General features: G+C 36.7%; 1 protein-coding gene across 3 annotated transcripts in view; it reads right to left on the bottom strand.

The window, feature by feature from the left end:
- RAB28 (RAB28, member RAS oncogene family) overlaps window positions 1–21,283 on the bottom strand; it is a 140,626-nt gene that overhangs the window by 17,281 nt on the left and 102,062 nt on the right. The window contains exons 5-7 of one of the 3 annotated variants that reach the window (XM_050791670.1): window positions 17,610–17,713; window positions 12,639–12,716; window positions 3,520–4,454 (exon numbers count right to left, since the gene is read on the bottom strand). In XM_050791670.1, the coding sequence (XP_050647627.1) occupies window positions 4,362–4,454; window positions 12,639–12,716; window positions 17,610–17,713 (275 nt within the window). In that variant the 3' untranslated portion in view covers window positions 3,520–4,361. Of the gene's footprint in view, window positions 1–3,519; window positions 4,455–5,691; window positions 5,782–12,638; window positions 12,717–17,609; window positions 17,714–21,283 lie in introns of those variants that run through there. The other 2 variants (XM_050791671.1, XM_050791672.1) reach the window with 2 other exon arrangements.

The raw sequence follows: 21,283 nt of genomic DNA, 5'->3' as shown, positions 1-21,283 counted from the left end.
AGAGTGTAATCCAAAAGCCAGTAGCATTTGCATCACTTGGGAGCCTGTTACAAATGCACAACCTCAAACCCACCCCACACCTACTGAATCAAGATCCACAGGGGATTCATATGCACACACCTAATTAATGCAGGCTAAGATTATGCTAGCTTGTGAGAGCAACTGTGTTACACTGTCATCCCTGTTTCCTGTTATTTGAAATTCCTGTTTTTTTCCCACACTCACTGCTAAGTTACGTCTTGTATTAGTTTGATTGCAGTATGTGACAATCAGATTACATTTTGATGAGTTACCCACATGCTTAGACTATGAATTTGTGGGCAAAACACAGATCATATTCATCTCTATTTTGGGTACCAAGCAAAGGCCCTAGTACATAATAGGTGCCAATATAAGAAGTAACCAAAAAATAAAATAACACTGGTCTAAATGATTAAATAATAATAACTCTCTGCTGAACAGTTCAAGGCATGGCTGGATCCAGGGCTCAAAGATGGTGACAGGGACTTGGATCATCGCCGCTTTCCACCTCTGCTTTCTTGGCATCAGCACCATCCTTGGTCCAGCTCTCCCTTGTGGCCTCAAGATGGCTGCCAGTGTCACTCAGAGCCACACCCTTTCTCATTCTAGTCCAGCTGGCAAAGAGTCTTCTGAAAACTTACGGGGGTAAATATTTCTTTATTCTTTCCTTTTTCAGAAACCTTAGCAAATGTCTCCCCCAATTTCATTAGCGATGATGGAGTTATCAGTTCATTTCAGAGCCGACTACTGGGCCGAGGGGGTTTAATATCCTAATGGGTTTATTTCAGTGAGGACCCACTCATGAGGAGCTAGAAGCAGTTGAAAATTGAGGGGAGGGCTCTATCAGGAAATTAGGAAACTGTTTGGAGAGGCGACATGTGTGCTGGGGAGGTGACCCATGGATTCTACCATAATGTTAAACAGGTCTGCATTTCAGTTTCTTTTAAATCTTGCAACTGTTGTTCAGGATATCCAAGATTACAGCAACCACTAGCACAGGTTATGGCCAGAAAACTCTTCTATTTTTAAACGACACACAAACTCTTCTGCGCCATCACATTGTTTCAGTGATCAACTTTAAAGGGCCCTGGCTTACCTCCTCCTGGAATAATAGAGGAGTCACAGGAGTGCTGTGGGCCACTCCAAAAACCACTCCAGAGTGGTTTGCCACACATAATAGAGGGTGCACTTGAAAGGCAGCATCCAATGACCAGTTCTGGTTGAAGACTTTTGTGTTTTTCAAAAGCCCAATAAGCAGCAGAAGTGACCACAATGTGTTTGAAACTCTATAGCATGTGTCTTCAGGAGACAAAGTACCTAAAACTAGATGGAAAGACTTGTAATTTTTTAAATTAAAAACTATAGACAGGAGAGGTAACAAAGTAAAATAAGCATGAATCCTACATTTGTTTCAAAAATAAAACCCGAGGTATGGGGAAAATTGTAATATGGAATTCAGAAGTCCGCTTTGGCCATATGCTGTACTGCATCTGCTTTCCTTGAGGCAAAAGGCTCTCAAGGACCAGTCATGCTCAGCTGGGAGAGACATAACGCCAATGAGACTGAAGGCGGGCAAGAGGGTACAGAGGGGAAACTGCTGTTTCATCTGAGTGATCAGAGGGCAAACTTCCCACCACCAGCCCCTATGGACACATGCTACTGGTCAAGGTAGTCAGGCAGATGGACCACACAGGCCCATCGCCACTTCTCAAAAGAACAACTTAAACTAAGACCTATTTAACTCTCAGGAAGGGCATGAGTTATGTGACCTTCACAAATGGAAGGCAGCCTAAAACCAGTACCAGCATAGTCCATTCTGTCACAGAAACATTTTGTGTAGCCCCCGGCTCTACCCCTTATTGAAGGAAGGCCTTTCGTATAATCACTTAGTCTCAGCTTAGGTTTCCTCTATGAGAGGAGGCAATAATTCCCCTCTCACAGATAGATGTGAAAATAAAACAGTCCATGTAACAAATGCCTAGAAATGTCCAGGCCAAAGAACGCCTACTAACATCATTTTCTTCCCTGGCCCCTGCTCAGTCCCACGCAGTGCTCTAAGTTTATAAACACACCAGTAAAAAAATTTGGTCTCGTAGACCTTCATACATATGTGTTAAGTCATACTTTATCGTACTGCAGTAATTGTATTGGGAGGAAAAAAATTTTTTTTAAATCCTTCGGTTTTCACATAGATGGAAGTGAAATCAACACAAAATGACCAAACAGATCATGGCCTCACCTTTTACTAAATGTAAAGCCTTGGGCAAGTTTAGTTTAATAGAAGGCTTCAATCAATCACAGCTTTTAAAATAGCAGCAGCAACAACAAACATCCCTCCCACTAGACTGTAAAGTCCTGAGGGTTGAGAGCTCATTTGTTCAACTTTATATTCTATTAACATCCCTAGTCAACTGGCCCGCACATATCAGGAAGATAAGCTGCAGTGGCTTGAAGGGTTTATCACTTGAAGGGTCTAAAAGTCTGCCCAATTATAAAATGAAAAATATAAAAATCAAAGTAGAAAGAGGCTGGACCCACTAAGAAGTAGAGTTTTCAAAATCTTTTTTTAATTAATTTTTTTTTTAATTTCTCGGCCTAGAGACAGATCTATCAAGTCTAGCTCTATGATTTCATGATTTCTGGCAAGTTACTTTTTCTGTCCACACTTCAGTTTCCTTAGCCACGTAAGGAAGTGAACAAAGTTTTCCAAAATCCCTTACACCTCTAAAATTAGGTATCCAAATTTCTACAAACACTTGTGGCAAATCCATGACAAAGGCATGCTGCCAGGCACTGTAAGAGACATGAGAGAGAAGAGACCAGAGCTACCCTTCAATGAGCTCATGGATTATTAAACAATAAAAAACAGGGGCACAAATAGCAGCAATTCAAGGCAGAAAGGGGCAGTGGCTATCAGAGAGGTAGTGATGTGGAACTGTGAGCTGTGGAGACAAGGACTGGCTTTGTGGAGGGGTGGCTTTTGTTCATGCTTCAATGTAGCAAATATGGAGCACCAGTCATGCCAGGCATTGTATCTTAGCACACATACACAAAAAAACCACACACACACAAAAACCACACAACTATGACCAAGACAAACAGAGTCCTGCTCTCACAGTGCCTAAAGGTTGGCTGGCAGGAGGCAGACATTTGGAGAAGGAGGAGGAATTCCCAGCAGAGGGACCTGTGGAGCAAAAACAGGAAAGCAGAGCATCACAAAGCAAATAGGAATGAGTCCATAGCTGTGTTTGCAGAGGAGTGATGATGGTACAGTGGAGTGGCATGAGAAAAGGTAGAAAAGTAGGAGGCAGCTGATGTGAAGTCCCTGAAATGCCAAGCTATGGAGTATGGATTTTAATTGGTCCAACAAAATAACCTAACAATTCTAAGTGACTGACTATACATTAAACTTCCCAGAATCACTAATTTTGTATCCAAATACACACTGCCTTTCTGTAACAAAAAGGAAGACGTTTGAAAGAAAATTGCCAAAAGAAGTAATTTAAATAAATTTATTCATGAAAGAAAAACATCTGAACATCAGGTACAGTCTGATCCACAATGTCGTAACTCATTTGCGGGAGTACTCTTATGCAGTTTGCAAGAGAAATTCCATGTGGAGCATCAGCTGAACATTTATCAAAATTCAGAAAGCCTTCAAACCTGAGTATTACACAATACATAATGACAATGATACAGTAATAAAAATACAATATCAAATACTCACTACTTTGTGAGTTACAAACTACAATATAAACAATTTAGGCCCTTTTTTAAAAAATGAAAAAATATTTCTATTACAGCCTTATTTCAAGCATTTTCAGTTAGATACAGCTTTATATACTTTTAGTCACAATAGATAGCTAAAGAATGTCTTCATAAGTATCTGTAGGTAAAATATATTACTTGCTTAATGTTTGCACTCTGAAGTATACTTTGACACATACAGGTTCCGATAAGAGAATGAAATTGCTGTGGCAAAATCCTGGCTGATGATCAAGACTTGGATAGTTTTCATATTAAGTTAAAAAAATTTACATCACTGAAAAAAGAAGCAAGGGCATACAAAGAAGCATCATCATCCTTTTGCAACGAAGCAGTCTAAGTCCAGGGAATGGGTTTTCCATTTTGAATTCAAAGTGTGTGGTCCCAAAGTTGAATTCTTTCAAATCCAAGGAGCGGCCTGCCACTGTGAGGCAACAGCAATGATGAAGCAAGTTGGGAGGAAAGTGTTAACTGAACTACAGAGATGGTCACTGATAAAACAAGTTCCTAGAAGTCCTCAGGCCCACCCAGAGGTGAAGGGCAGCCAGAACTATCAACACAAAAGAAAAATGCGCTCACTGAACTGCACACATAGAGCTTCTAGGAGGGTTAACAGTTCTTGACATAGGTTCCTGGTTGTAGTTTACAATATCTGCCTTCACCACCCTCTGTCATAAAAGAAAACAGAGTTATTATCAGGACATCAAAACATTTAGAAAGAGCTCCTTAAAGTATATTTTTATTTTCTGAACTCTGCTGAGCTTCTGATGATGCACACCACAAATGAAGCAGGAGTTGATATTAAAAGAATAAGCCAGACAAACAAATGAAGCGTGCTTTTTGTTTTTTTGTTTTCAAGAAGAGAATGGCAACTCAGCTATGGAGTTGTCCCTGGTTTTATGACATTTAACTTGAGGTTATCATAAGTCTAACGAAAAACTGACAAATCAATAAGGAAAAATTAAACCCTGATAATAATTTAGAGCAAAATAATTTAAATGAATCATTCACATGTATTTTAAATCATAGAAAAGAACTCATCATTTCAAAGTAAAAAATAACATTATTGATTAATATTTCCATAAGCCATTATATTTAGCAATACCTTTTCATTGAATGTTTATAGCAGTTTGAGTTTGTAAGAAGACATTTAAATGTTAAAGAGGATTCACATATAAAGCAGAAACATTCTGAGCAACCCATTTTTAAATCTTTTCCAATTTCTAAAACTTTCCTCCAAAATCCCTAACTTATTTCCAAATGGCTCACTATTGGTTATGAATACAACTGTAACAAAATACAGTATAATGAAAAATTTAGAAAATTACTTCATATTCGTTTGTAAAATAATTTAAACCAAAAGATACTTTTAACTCTTCCTTCCTTCCCTCTAACACACACTTCAAGGAATATCTAAAATGATACATTTAGCAATATGCTTAATATTCATCTCTAAGTAATACTTTAAAACAAATCCTTTACTGTTTTCAACTCTACAAAGTCTGCACACACAAGCAGACAAAGAAGGGCAATTCAAGGCAAATTTTAAAAATACTCTTTCAATTACCAAGCTATTTCAGGAAAAATGGTAAGGAATGAATAATGAAATAACTGCCTCAATTCTCCACTTCACTGCACATGTAATAAACAGAACCATAAAGACAAATATGTTTAAAAGTAACTGCAATGTTATTTTAATTTGTTCCCAATTTCTTAATTCATGTCTCCTGGCAGAGGACCAATTTTTTAGTTCTAAATCAAGACTTAGACGCGATATTAATTTCCAATAATGTACAATAATCATCTGAACTTCCCTATTCATAAGGAATAAAGGACAAGATAGCATTCACTGTTTTTCCCTTCCCACCTCCCCAAACTGTAATAATTTATCCCTTAATACCTGCACTACTGTACTGAACAGATTCTACTCTGAGCAGAGCTGGTATGTTGATTATCTTCTTCCGGGTACTTCACTATTTCTGCCCTGACAATATGCTGTCAATTCCATACAACATAAATGAGACAAAGAATAAAGAATTAAAAAAAAAAAAGACAAAATGGAAAGTATGTTCAATGACTGAATATAGAAACACCAAAGCAGAAACATAAAATTAACATATAAATGTAAACATGTCTCTCTCTCTCACACACACACACACACACACACACACACACAAACAGCAGAATGTACACATACAAAAGAAAAGAAAAGGAAAGGAACAAAGGCCCAAGAAACATTATTCTTTGTAATTCTATTTAATTACTAAAATAGATATGACCACTAAACTTCCCAAATTGTGAGTTCCATTTTTGATAACACAATCATATATAACATATATAATGCCCAGAATTTCAGAAGACTATGAAGAATTATGAGGTTTTTCTATGTTAAAGTGCAATAAAAGGATTAATTCAATTTCCATTAACAAGATTTACTGAAGATATACTACGTGCCAGTCACTCTATACTGTGAATGTATGGGCGACTTACACAGAATCTATTCACAAGTTGCTGAGGACCCAATGGAAAGAGAAACACATATACAACTAATTGCCATACAAGTTAAACACTTAACTAGTGGACTTATAATATGCTGTGGGAACACAGAGGAAGGAGTAATTAATTTCTTTGAATGTGGGGAGAGGAATGAAGACATCAGAGGAAGCCATATGCCATTTACAATTTTTATATTTAATACTATTTATTACTTGTCCTAGACTTCCTTGTGATGCTCACTCCCCCATTCCTCCCAATCCTAACCTCCATACTTCCAAATTCCATACAGAAACAAACAAATTCAAAATGCAGTTGTAGGTCATGTAAAAAAAATTCACGAGGTACAATATTTAAGTACAACAACTGCTGCTTTCAAATATCTAAGAGTTTTACTAAATAAGAAACGATTTGTTTTTACCTTGTTATATTCGTAATTGCTATTACCTTAGGATAAAAAGACCACATGTGACAAATATGCATGACAGATATAACATGCTACCCAAATATTTTAGATTTAAAACTATCCTCGCTATCCATGTGATTGCAAATATCTTATTTCAGGACACTCATCCTTCATAATAGCATCTATTAATTTACTAAGATAGACAGAAAGGCATCTTAATATGAGCTTCTATCTGTGATTACATTTATAAATAAAGATTCTATAAACAATTGAGAGTAAATGAATAGGATGCTGAGGCATACGAACATATTAGCCTTGGGTGGCTTCTGCTTAAGTTCTCTAGCAACAAGCAGCATTAACTTTTGGACAAGACTCATGATTTACTAGGCACTCAGCCTGATGCTATCAACACAAGCATTACCAACTGCCAAATGAGGTATGAGTGGGGGGTACATCAGTGAAATATTGTATACCATTATCTAACCTCCCCAAACCTAACTGTTTCATGCCAAACTATGGGTTACAATGAAGAGATGGGATTTTCATAATCAGTAAGCAACTCGTTAATCCAACAAAATGTTGGTTTAAGTCTTATCCTAGAAACACAACCGGATTACTGTCCTGTGCTCTAGACAATTTGGTCCAAGAACTGACTAACGTAAATGACTTGGATTTCATTATTAATTTTCATCAAATTAATCAAGAATTAACAAGGCAGCATCACTCTCAGGGGCTTTGACTCTTTGACATAAAGCTTTGTAAAGTGTTTCCGAACTGTAACCCATAACCAAGGCTCTGCAGATTCCAAATTTCACTTACTATGATTAGAAAAACATAATTTCCGGCCGGGCGCGGTGGCTCACGCCTGTAATCCCAGCACTTTGGGAGGCCGAGACGGGCGGATCACGAGGTCAGGAGATCGAGACCATCCTGGCTAACACGGTGAAACCCCGTCTCTACTAAAAAATACAAAAAACTAGCCGGGCGAGGTGGCGGGCGCCTATAGTCCCAGCTACTCGGGAGGCTGAGGCAGGAGAATGGCGTGAACCCGGGAGGCGGAGCTTGCAGTGAGCTGAGATCCGGCCACTGCACTCCAGCCTGGGCGACAGAGCGAGACTCCGTCTCAAAAAAAAAAAAAAAAAAAAAAAGAAAAACATAATTTCCATGTCATAAACTTCACGGTAGGTGGTTTCACTGTAGTCAGCTTATTTAAAAGTCATTTATTGATGTTTTTAGAGAAAATGTTACCTACAAAATACCAACCTTTATTTTTAGAGCCACAAAGTACACTCAATTATTCTCTGCTATTAGTTGATGAAATGAAAATAATGAAGTGGCCCTAAGAGGAAAAGAGTTATATGAGTGAACACAAGCTTAACCCTGATATTTTCAAAGAGCATTTGCCAAGTGGATACTGGAAATGGAAGCGGTAGCAATGGACGGCATAAGCAAGAAAGCAACCTATGGGTTGGGGCACAAGGTGTAAGGAGTATAGATGGACTCTTGGAGAGATTAAACTAAAGATAAATTTGGTCAACTGTGCAATTGCACCTTACTCCAGATAATAAGGAACATATTTACCACTGCAAAGGCCATAGTTTGTCATGCCCAGGATATGGAGTAAACACACCCTGAAGGCTAAAACATTTGTCACTATCATTCATTCAAAGCCAACCACTGTCCCAGATATTGCAGACATTTAGGTAAATAATGCACAATCTCTGTTTCTTGAGATAATAAGAGTCTAGCATACAAAACAGATTTTAAACTATTACAGAATATTCTGACTGGTATACATTCAAAGTGCAACAAGATTACAGAATACAATTTAAAGCATGGATACAGGATACAACCTGTTAAAAAGTAAACCTACATGATCTCTAAAGTCCCATCTGGTTTTGAAATTTTACTTAAAAAATTAATTTAAAAGGTGAATAGGAAAGAGAAAAAATAGTATGTGATATGAAAATCCATTAAGCAACGTTCAATATCTGAGGGTTAGAGTAGTATGCACAAAATGAGAAAATATGCTCCTCAAGAAAACAAGTGGTCTTTAGGATAAGAAAGAAATCCCAGGACAGTTTTCATAAACATACTGGAGAAAATAATCATAAAAAATTAACACATGGGTAAGAAGAATCTGAGGAAGATCAATATTCAGGTAAAGCTAAAAAGCAGAAAGGACTCTTAATGGTTAAAAGGGTACTGTACAATAATATGCCAATTAAGATAATTAAAATCTTGAGTATGTCTATTACACGCCAAGCCCTACGTGAGATACTTTCAGATACAGTCTGAAAATAGTTTGAGGGGACAATAAGGAATATATATTTTTAGCAAGTTTAATGAATATCTCAGACATGATAGAAATTTTTTTTGGTATTTTAAAAACTAATACATTCCTAATTCAAATCAAGTAGATATTCATAGTTTATTAATTGGCAAGTAAAAATGTTGAGGCTTAAAAATGTATTAAGAACTCTTAACACCAAGTAGATACGGCAAAACTTCCTCGCAATTCAGTCTGAAGGACACAAGACAGGACTAAAAGGACTATGCTTTTTCTTTATCAATTATCTAATGCATTCTTAAAGAGCTGATGGCTGGATTTCCTAAACAACAGCAATTGTAAATTTATTTTTTCTCCCAAAAGTCTAGGCACTTTGCAAATAAAAAATCTGGACAATCTGGGAAACTGTAACACTTGTTAACAACAGTATCAATTCTTACAATATCTTAGAGGATAATGGTTGGTCGGGGAGAAAGGGGAAGACTACATAAATGATGCAAATGAAACTATTAACCAAATTGGGAATTGTGGAAAAAGGACCTATAGTGTTCACTGTTTAAATGTTTGGCTGCCGCACTTATTCCGGGAGCTCCTTGAGGATAGGGACTTTCTCTTATTCATTTCTCTATCCCCAGATTCTACTGTGGTCCCTGGCATTACACAGACCCTCAAAATATGTTTACTGTGTTAATAAATTGCATTCACTTTCTTTTCTCTCTCTTCCTTTTCCTTGCAAAGCTTACAAAGTGTGTTGATAACTCATTTTATATAACTCCCAAATAAGAGCAATCTAGGTTAGAAATAAACTAGCAGAATCTCTTTAAATAATCAGTGAATGGAACTAGGACTAAAACCTCATTGTAAACACTTATGTCGCAAAGTAAATTATTATAGTAGAGCATCAACATCAATGTGACTGGTGAGTCTGCCATTTAACTCCTTCTCTATAGAATAATATAAAGTACTTTCAAAGATTCCCTTGAATCCCCCCAGTAATCTTTCAAATGTCGCAAAAGCCACATGCAGTGTGTGTGTGTGTGTGTGTGTGTGTATATATGTATGTATGTCTGTGTGTATATATATGTGTGTGTATATATATGTGTGTATATATATATGTGTGTGTGTATGTGTGTATATATAATCTGCACTTCCTAGTCTTTTAGATGAAGTTGCAAAAATGTTTCCACTAAGAAATATGAATTGTAAAATCAATAATTTAATTGGCAAAAACACCAAATTCATCAGGATCAAGAAAGACTAATGAGGCTTCTTGCTATATACAAAGAATTTTGACAAACATATAGAAGAGTGCTGCAGTAACTTGAATTCCCTTTCAAATGAATGCATTAAGAGTAAATGCCACCAACAAACTGAAGATAGAATTAAATCTCAAAGCATAATAAGCAAGGTGGATGTGCAGGGAGGGTAGAGAATTATGTAATTAACACATCTAATATCTCTTTATTTAAAATACACCAGGATATTAAGCCCATATCCAAAGTCAAAATAGTAACTCTGTTGATCTTGCAACACGAGGGAGCTAATGTTAATAAAGCTTTCCCCAAATTTTGCCTCCAGTTGTTTCATCTCTCCAGAGGTCTCCTTGTATGTGATCACCGCTGCACAGCTCAGGCAGTACAAGGAATTCTTCCTCAGTGCGGCCCTCTCACCTGTGAAGCACCAGTCCACCATTCCCTCTTTCAGAAAAACCACAATCATTGGTTTCCCCTGTCTTCATTCCTCCAAGCAAGAAACCTCAGGGTTATTATCCTGGACTTCTATTCTCTCTTATCCAGTAATTCCACAAGTCCTATCAGTTCCCTCTTTCCCTTCCACCTTGACTTTGGCCATTTTCACATGGTAGCAGTAACTCAGTCTCCTTACTTCAATCTCCCTCCTATCCAATGACATACAAAAATATCCCATTAGATTAATTCTATCTAAAAACTGCTTTCATCTATTGCCCTACCTCAAAATGATTATAGGTCAAATAAAATTAATCAACTTGGCATTCATAAATCCCCAAAATCTGTTCTCAAACTCTTTATACTCTGACACAAATGGTCATTTATTTTAACCAAACTGCTCTTCTGTTTCTAAAATACAACCTAAGCTTTTCTACCCAGGTATATTGTTGATATCAGCTCCTCTTTCAGCCATTTTCTCCCTTCCCACTCCAAACTGCCCAGTACACTTTCCCCCAGTATAGTAGAGTGGAAACACCAAGGGCACTGGTGTCAGAGAGACCTGGGTGCAAATTCTGGCTCCACCAGTGCCCAACTAAGGGTTAGTGATCAAGTTACTGAATCTCTCCACAGTCTCAGCTTCCTGATCATAAAATGATAAAATTTTACCTGATCCAGGGAGTTATGAGGATTAACTGAGATAACACAGTCCCCCTGGCACATAACCTATTAATTTTCTTTACTGAAAGCAGGGACATTTTAAAGTCTTTTAATTCTTTTTTAGACCTACCACTATACTGAGTATACAACATATGACGAATAAATCACTTATGATAATCACAGACTGTCTAATTAAGCAGAGACAAACATTATTTAGACAGAGAAGCTAAAAAGCAAAGGAATTACTTGACCTCTGGGATCCAAGGTCTGTGTGATCAAGCAAATCATGGTGACTTCTCTTTCTTATATTCTCCTAGATCCAAACCAAGTAACCACTTTTTATGTGTCTGGGAGCTATTTAAACATCACAAAGTATCTTAGCACTGTATCTGGCCATACCAAGTGCTAAATAAAACAAATGTCTTTGAATGATGGGAATTAAAATTAGCAAATGTTTAGCATTTCAAATATTTTAATCAAGTCCTAGAAACATCCACATCAGTATAACAATTTCAAATATTTGCTTCAATCATTTTAAAACACACACATACACACACACACACACAGAGGGACCATGAGAAAAAGATACAGAACTAACTCTAAAAGAATTAAAGAAAAATTTAAGGATGGGAAAAGATAATCAGACTTTTTTAGTTGCACAGGGTGCGAATGGGGTGGAAGAAATTGAGGAAAAATGTAATTAGTTTGTTACTTCTAACCAAACCACTTCTGAAGCATAACTTTTTAGGCGCTTGCTCTGATTTTTCATTCTATCAGACATATGAATTAGTGGGAAATTATAGTGGTACTTTAAAGTTCTTGGCTACTGATATGCATGTTTCTTTCTTAGTCTAACAGAACTATCTAAGAATAGTGAAAAAACTTAGAAATCCTTACTAATTAATAACACAACTAAACTGACAACAAAACAACATCAAAAACTAATATCATTACAGTCAAGGATGTTTTAAAATTGAATAGACGCTCCATAAGGATTTAAATAAAGAAGTACCAAACAATGTGGTCAGCACCTAAACTCATTAGTTAACCACTAATAATTTTTTTTATACCAGTATCTTTTTCCCAACAAAAGAGACAAAATGAGGTTTCAAGGGTATCATAATTTGGCAAAAAGTTAACATAAAAAGTTAACATTCTCCATCTTCTGCAATAAACACTGAGTCATACATACAATCCATTCCCAAAGCTTTTAGAGACACGTACACAGAAGGCATAAATGGGTAAGAATTTATGAGTGAAAATTAATGCCTTGTAAGAAATTCATTAATTTTTTAAACATAAAGTTCAAGGTAATCACCTGTGACTGTTCTATTTCCGCTTTGTTTAATTTGATCCCAAGGATTTCAGCAGCAACTTTCTGAAAGCACAGGAAGACCTACATAACAAAAATGGGTTTAAATGATATAAGAGTCATGCTTAAGTTATCTTTAAATAAACAGAATTTTTTAAAAAATGATAAACAGCAATAATTGCAAAAATATGATATAGCAGGTGATTCCAAAAATACCTTTGTCAAATGTAGCAACATTTTAAATATAATACTTTTTAAATTATTAAGCCATAATTCAAAACTCTATCCAATTCAATGAATTTTCTCTAAACACACACATTAAAGATTTAACATGATGATTACAGCTACCGCTTTAAAAAACAACAAAACAATCTTACTTACTAGTATAAAAACTCCCATACTTACTGAAGAAAATAAAAATAATCTATACTTTACCACCCTACTTTTCATTGCCAATTTTATCTTGGTCCTTTTAGCCGCCTGTGGCCTATCTTAAAAGGTCTTGCTTTCTAACACTTTAATACTTTCTGTGACTTTCACATCATTCCGACAAATTCTCCATGTATCTCGAGTAAAGCAACTTGGTACTATTTACTATATTTTATCAGTTCAAAGGAAAAATATATGCCATTACGATTAAACAAAAACAGACAAATATTTTTCTATAAATAGCCTTTCCACACATAGCTAGCTTATGTCAGGTCTACTATAATTACTAGAGTTCCAATCCTGACATTTAGTGTAGTATAACTATCTTTTCTTCATAAATGTCCTACCATATTCTTATCCCTACTCATCACATGCTTACAGAATATTTATCAAAACTTTGTTAATTTTTATTTCTAACAAAAAATGGATACATATTTCTGATAGCCTTATGCCGTTTGTACCCTAAGAAGCATAATATATTTTAGTTCATTGATGGTCAATGTTCAAGGAACAATAGGAAAAGTACTGTGGTGGAGTGGAGAGAAAGAGTGGTTCTAAAAGAAGACGAGCAAAGAGATGACGACTGCAAAGCATGTAGAATCTGGTAGGCTACTGGAAGGACTTTGATGTTTATTCCAAATGAATGGAAAGCATGGGAGGGTGGCCCAATGTGACTTTTATTTTAACAGCATTAGTCTGGTTGTTTGTATTAACATTCACTATAGGAGACCAAGTGTACGAAAAGAGAATCAGCAAAGACACTAATGTAAAAGATTATGGAGGCTGAACCAAAGTGGTAGGAGTGGACACAGTAAGAAATAGTCACCAGGTTCTGGATATATTTTCAAAGTACAGCCAATGGGATCTGGTGACAGATGTGGGGTATGAGAGAAAAAGAGGAGTCAAGAAAGGCTCCAAAATTTTTTTGGCCTGAGCAACTGGTAGATCTGCTATTTATTAAAGTGGGGAAGACTGTGAGAGATTTTAGGAGGGAATATCAAGAGCTCAGTTCTAAACATGTTAAATTGGGCAGCCTATTAGACATCTAAGTGGAGATGCTGCACAAGCAGTTGGATATAAGAGTCTAGAGTTCAGGGGAAAAGTCTGAGCAAAGCCAGAAGACTAAATAAAGCCATTATGGGAATACATGTAGAAAAAGAGATATCAAAGGACTGAACCTTAGTTGGTTGGAGAGGTAAGAAAATTAGTCAAAGGGACTGACAGAGTAGTTAGTGAAGTAGAAAAAAAAAAAAAAAAAAAACTGAGGCATTGTATCCTGGAAGCTAAGTGCAGAGAGTATTTCAAAGAGGACAGAGTGCTCAGCAATTATTTATGTTGCTACTTAGTCAAGTAAGATGAGGGCTGAGTACTGATCATTGGATTCAGCAAAAAGGAGGCCATTGATGACCTGGATAATAGCAGTTTGGGTAAAATACTGAGGGCAAAAGTCTGCTGGAACTAGAAGAGAAATTGGGAAAAGAAGAACTAGAGACAACTCTTTCAAAACATATACTGGAAAGTGAAGGAAGGAAATGAGGCAACAGCTAGAGAAAAAATGTGGCATCAAGAGCTTTCTTGTTTTTAAGATAAAAGAAGTCATAATATGTTGTATGCTGAAAGAATAATCCAGTAGATGGAAAAAAAATAAAACATATGAAACAGAACTGCTAAAGCAATATCCTTGATTCAGCAAAGATAAATGGGACTAGCACACAATGGAGAAGTTGGCCCTAGCTAGAATAGATCCCATAGTAACCACAGAGAAGACAGAAGATATGAGAACAGATGGAGTAAGCAGGATGAGGTTAGACCTGGTAGCATCAGTATGTAGAAGTTGTCTTCTGTTTGTTTCAAATTTCTTATAAAATAGGAAACAAGGTCATCAGCTGATAGAATAGAGGAGGATAGTTTGAACACTTCTGAAGAGAGAAGAGAAGCTATGAAATAGTCATTGACTGGGCACAGTGGCTCACGCCTGTAATCCCAACACTTTGGGAGGCTGAGGCAGGTGGATCACGAGGTCAGGAGTTCAAGATCAGCCTGGCCAGGATGGTGAAACCCCATCTCTACTAAAAATACAAAAAATTAGCCGGGCGTGGTGGTGGGCACCTGTAATCCCAGCTACTGGGGAGGCTGAGGCAGAGAATTGGTTGAGCCCAGGAGGCGGAGGCTGCAGTTAGCTGAGATCACGCCACTGCACTCCAGCCCAGACGACAAAGTGATACTCTGTCTCCAAAAAAAAAAAAAAAAAAAAAAAGTCACCTAGCTGAGGGAAGAGGTGGTAGACTAGGGATATAGGGCATAATTACTGAGCAGTATTAAGGGCCCACTTCAGATTAGGGATTGTGAACTTCAAGTGAAACCTCCAGCATACCTCTGTGCTTTTCTCTGGTCATGTTCATGAGCATACCCATGAAAAAGCAGAGGCTTGGTTTAAACCAGAATTAAGATTTAGCCAAGCAGGTCTGAGAAAGTGAAAGAGGAAAAAGGGAATTGAGAGTATGTGCATGGCAATGATTTGGACTGGCCATGAGATTTAAGTTCAGAAGAGAGAAAAATGAAGACATGAAAGGAGGTTAAGATTTTGCAAAGGTGTTAGGATCAATGTCTTGTAGGTCTTGCTAGGGTTGAGAATGGTTGTGTTAGGACATTCAAGGATGTGAAACAGAAGATGGTTGGTGGTTAGTGATTAAGATGCCTGATACTGAGGTAATAGAAGAGCCACAGTAATTTGTAATGACGTGATCTGTGGTATGCAAGAGTGACTAAGGTGGAGTCAGGAAGAAACACGGATACTGAAATCACTAAGAATTATGACATAGGTAATATCAGAGAAAGAACAGTAAGCCAGGAGCTCAACTCCTCAAACAATGAGAGGAAGTTACCTGGAGCTAGAGATGATTACAAGTCTTAAAGTAATTTCATAAGAACAAACCATTTCAAAGTATCACTTAAAAAAAATGAAGTTTTTTAATAGTGGTTCAATATAAGCACACAAAAAACACTAAGTGGCAAAAAAAAATACTAAGTGGTTAAAAACAAGTGAAAATACTACAAGTTAAAATAATTCTGAAATAGCAAAAAGACCCCTGGGAAGATTAAGTGAGGGCAGAAGCCCAGTGAATCCATGGATGAATTTATCTACAATTATTGACATTACATTTTTTTCAAAGGCATAGATGGGTGCATATGTGCCCATATTCACATTGTCTGAGGCGAAAGGATTCCAAGAGTCCAAATTTTTTAATGAGTCTTACCAAAAGAAAGATCAAACCCCAGTCATATTATTTAATATTTATTTTAGGTATAAAACTATAAAGGATATTACAGAGAAAAACATCAAAAATATTAAACCACAGAAAAATTTCAAACTTCTTTTAGTTGAAAAATGTCAACTGGAAAAATAGTCAAATGGGGGTCGGTGAGGATTATTTGAAAAAACTGTGACACATGACTATTAGCACTAACATAAAGATGGTCATAGAAAATTTCTAATGCAATAGAAAATTATAACAAGTAAAAAGCACAAAGTGAATAACTAATAAAACTTTAAAAATTTCAACCTCAATTATAATCAAAGAAATTCAAATTTAAATAGTGAAGTATCTTTTTTCTTTTGGGGGGGCCTACCAATTTGACAAAGATTTTAAAATAAATACATAAATAAATCCTGAATGTTAAAAGGATGCAGTTATGGCAATCATACAATGCTGGTGATAGTATGAATTTAGTCTTTCTGCTGGTGATTTGGCAATGTTTCAATCCCCTTTCAAGGAATCTTTCTACCTGAAGAAAATAACCAAAACATCAAAAACTTATGGACAAAATTTTACATTAGAACATTATGTTCAAAACTTAACAACCTGTATGTTCCACAATAAGAATAAGACTGAATAAATTTTTGAACATTTATTAAATGAATTATTCAATCTATTATTAAATGACATGGAAACAATAAAAATATGAAGTAAAAAGTAAAATATAAAATTATTTCTATATTATAATCGTAATTTTTAAAAATAAATACAGGCTTGTGGTTAAGACTGTGAGTCCCAGAGTGTCACTATTTGCCTTTACAAATCCTCTCTCCTCCACTTATTAGCTGTGTAATCTGGACCCCATTACATAATTTCTCTAAGACTCCTCTATAAAACGGAGATAATCAGAGTAGTACAATGTCTATAACAAAGTAAGCACTCAATGAATGCCACCTCCTAGCCACAGGCAACAGTACTAGTATGAGCATCAGGAAAAGAGACTAGATGGAATCATATGAGGTTATGAGTGGTTACCTCTAGATACTGACATTATGGGTGGTTTATATTCATTTTAATTCCCTTTTTAAAAATAACCATAAAATTATGTTAAATAAATTATAAAAGTAATATAACCAGAATAAACATGTTATAACTAATCTAAGGAATTTCATGTTTTCAATAGGAATTAATTTGCTCCAAAGGTTAAATAATGGAAGCATACTTCCTAGGAATGTTAGTAAATAAAAGTAAAACATCACTTATAATATGCAGTATTCATTATTTTACTTACAGAGTCTCCTGTCTTGGCTGAGACAAAGTGGCTACTAAAACCATTTTCCTGGCAAAACCGTAAGTGTTTTTCAGGTTTTATTGTTCTCATATGCTCCAAATCAACTAGAAAGGTGTTAAAGAGAGAAAACAATTCAATATTAGAGTCTATCAATACATTTTTAACATGCTTGACTTGCTTTCCAATATTATATTCCAGTTTAGACACTAGCTGTGCAAGCTTGGACAATTTATTAAACCTCTTTATGACTGAGTTTCCACATCTATAAACTGGGAATAATAAATATACCTATTTTGTATAGAGTTATTTGATAATTAATCTATGTATAATGCACAATGACCAGCAAATAAGTGCTAAAAAAAAATGTGAGCTATCATTATTATTATCATCTGTATAAGTTCAGGCACACTGATGATGCACAAAAAAGATCTACTTAATATAGTACATTTAAACATGGTGATTAATTGAAGGCAAGTTGTACTTACCCAAGCATATTTGGCTTGAAACAGTTTAATTACTTTAATAATTAATAGTTAGCTCTGTAATCTCTATAAGTTTGAATGTTAGCACAAATACATAACTTTCTGCTTAAGAGATCAATATTACATTGGGTGTTTATATTAATTTATAGCCATAGTTTAATTTCACAAAGACGTAGTTCAGTTGTTTTCCATCTAGAGTATCCATTTTGAGAGTAAGGGGCAAGGATATATTTCCTTGAATAGTTGTAGGTGCTTTAAAGCAAACCACAGTACTCACATGCAATACTGGTTTTATCCAGCACAGTCTATTTTTCCAAATGTGATCCTTTATTTAACAGTTTCTCTTTTTACAACACTACAGACCCTATAAGGGTGTTTATTCAATGCCGTCAAATTATAAGGCAAATATATTCACAGGATTTAAGGACAACTAGGCTCTTTGAGTCACTATAGGAAAAAAAAACCTTAAACTGATTTCCTGAGGAAGGGACCCAACTGACTTGTAAAAACTTGTAAATTTGCAAATCTAGTAAGCCTACATAATAGTGCCAATTGATTATCAACTAAAAAACGCACTCATACTACATAAAAGACTTTATTTAAAATTATATTGAAAGTCTTTAGTTTGTAGGCTCAAGGGTTCTCTCTCTAGGAGATTTTTTTTTTTTAATCTAATGGGGTATTCCTGAGCCCCATTTATATTGTTTACCTTGGAAAATACAGAATTTTTTTTTTTTTTTGAGACGGAGTCTTGCACTGTCATCCGGGCTGGAGTGCAATGGCGTGATCTCGGCTCACTGCAACCTCCGCCTCCCAGGTTCAAGCAATTCTCCTGCCTTGGCCTCCCGAGTAGCTGGGATTACAGGCGCCTGCCACCACGCCCAGCTAATTTTTTGTATTTTTAGTAGAGATGGGGTTTCACTATGTTGGCCAGGCTGGTCTTGAATTCCTGACCTCAAATGATCCGCACACCTCGGCTTCCCAAAGCACTAGAATTACAGGCGTAAGACACCACGCCTGGTCTTTTTGGTTTTTTTGTTTGTTTGTTTGTTTGTTTTTTGCTTTTCTGGCCACAGTGCTATTCCTTAAACATCACTATCTCCTTATTTACAAGAACAGGCCAAGGAATGTCCAGATACCACAGGCATCAATTTGTGGAAGACTAAAATACTAAGCTATAAGCAATGACATTTACATATCCAATTTATCATAATATTGAAGCTAAAAAATTTTTCTAATTCAACAAGAGTAAGAACAAATCTTGTCGCCAGGAAAAATTCCCATTGAAGTCACCACCCATTTAAATCACCATCCATTAAATAAATAAATAAATAAATAAATAAATATAAAAGTTGTGTCACTTAATGTGTGTGTACATTTGTTTTTTCTAATGGTTTATTGTTTTTTCTTTCTCTTTCTCTCTCCTTCCTTCCAAATCTCCATGTATCACTTACTAATCAAACGAAAGTTTTTTTTCCTAACAAATATAACCATGGAAAACTAGTACTACCATTGGTCAATTTTTTAAAAAAATGATTTATTCAACAAACATTTATTGAGCATCTATCATATGCCAAGTATTGTGGTAGGTAGTGATATGGTTTGGCTGTGTCCCCACCCAAATCTCATCTTGGGTGGCTGTGTCCCCATCCAAATCTCATCTGGAAATGTAGCTCCCATAATCCTCACAGGTCTTGGGAGAGTTCTGGTGGGAGGTAACTGACTCATGGGGACGGCTTTTCCTGTGCTGTTCTCATGATAGTAAATAAGTTCTCATGAGATTTCAGGTTGGAAAGTAGTGCTCACAGCCAAGCACCAGCCTGTCTGCTCCCTCGCCCCACTGAACCCTGCCAGCCCCACCAGCTCCAGAGCCCTATCCCTGCACCAACACTGCTGCAAGAGTAAAACTAGGAAGGGAGAACAATGAACCTCCCCTACCCTGAGCAGCCACCCCCACCTGAGTGATCATGCACAGAGGGCAGACACAGACCTGCACCTGCCAGCACCAGACCCCCATGCTAACACCACCACCAGCATCACCGTGGACACAGTCGCCAGCAGCAGGGGCCCTGTGTCCCTCAAAGCAATAATGCCTCTGCTGCCACTGTGAATGCCTGCAGGGACGCAGGCACCTGCTAGCACCCTGCTGCAGTTGATGAGTGCGTACCCCACCGTGCTGCTGCTGCTGCTGTGCTGCTAATACATGCAAACAAGGACAAATCCCACTGCTGCTGCCTTACGAAACACTTTGGCTAGTACCACCCACTGAAGTGTAATGACCAATGGTCCAGGAATACGTAGGTCCCACCAGCACAGTGGGTTCCTACCCTCGACGAGTCAGAGAACAATGTTGGGGCTGGATACAAGTCCCCCAGATTTAGAGCATGAAGTCCAGAAGTTGGGAGCTGAGGTTTGGCCCCCTAAAATCTTCCAGAAATGAAGCCAGTTGACTGAGCCCACCTTATACCACAATTAAACTCTCAAGGTCAAGAAATAGGATAAAAGAAAAAAAAAATCCAAAGATCAGCAACATCAAAGATTGAAGGAACATAAGCCCACAAAGATGAGAAAGAATAAGCACAAGAACTCTAACAACTCAAAAAGCCAGAGTACCTTCTTTCCTCAAAATGACGGCACTACTTCTCCTGCAAGGGTTCTGAACTGGACTGAGATGGCTGAAATTACAGAAATAGAATTCAGAATATGGATAGAAACAAAGGTTATTGAGATGCAGGAATATGTTGAAACCCAATCCAAGGAAGATCCAAATGATACAGGAGCTGAAAGACAAAATAGCCAGTACAGAAAAGAATGCAGCCGACCTGACAGAGCTGAAAACACACTACAACAATTTCATAATGCAACTGCAACTATTAATAGCAGAATAGATCAAGCTTAGGAAAGAATCCCAGAGCTTGGAAACTGGCTTCCTGAAGTAAGTCAGACAAGAATAAAGGAAAAAGAATGAAAAAGAATGAACAAAATCTCTGAGAAATATGAGATTAAGTAAAGAGAACAAATCCATTACTCATTGGTGTCCCTGAAACAGATGGGGAGACTGGAAGTAACCTGGAACACATATTTCAAGGTATCATCTACGAGAATCTCCCCAACCTAGCAAGAGAGGCCAACATTAAAATTCAGGAAATGCAGAGAACCCCAGTAAGATACTTCACAAGAAGATCATCCCCA

The sequence above is a fragment of the Macaca thibetana genome, chromosome 5 (genome assembly GCF_024542745.1).
Source record: "Macaca thibetana thibetana isolate TM-01 chromosome 5, ASM2454274v1, whole genome shotgun sequence".
Taxonomy (NCBI): domain Eukaryota; kingdom Metazoa; phylum Chordata; class Mammalia; order Primates; family Cercopithecidae; genus Macaca; species Macaca thibetana.
The sequence above is the reverse complement of the archived record's forward strand: the minus strand, read 5'-3'. Positions and strand labels throughout refer to the sequence as shown.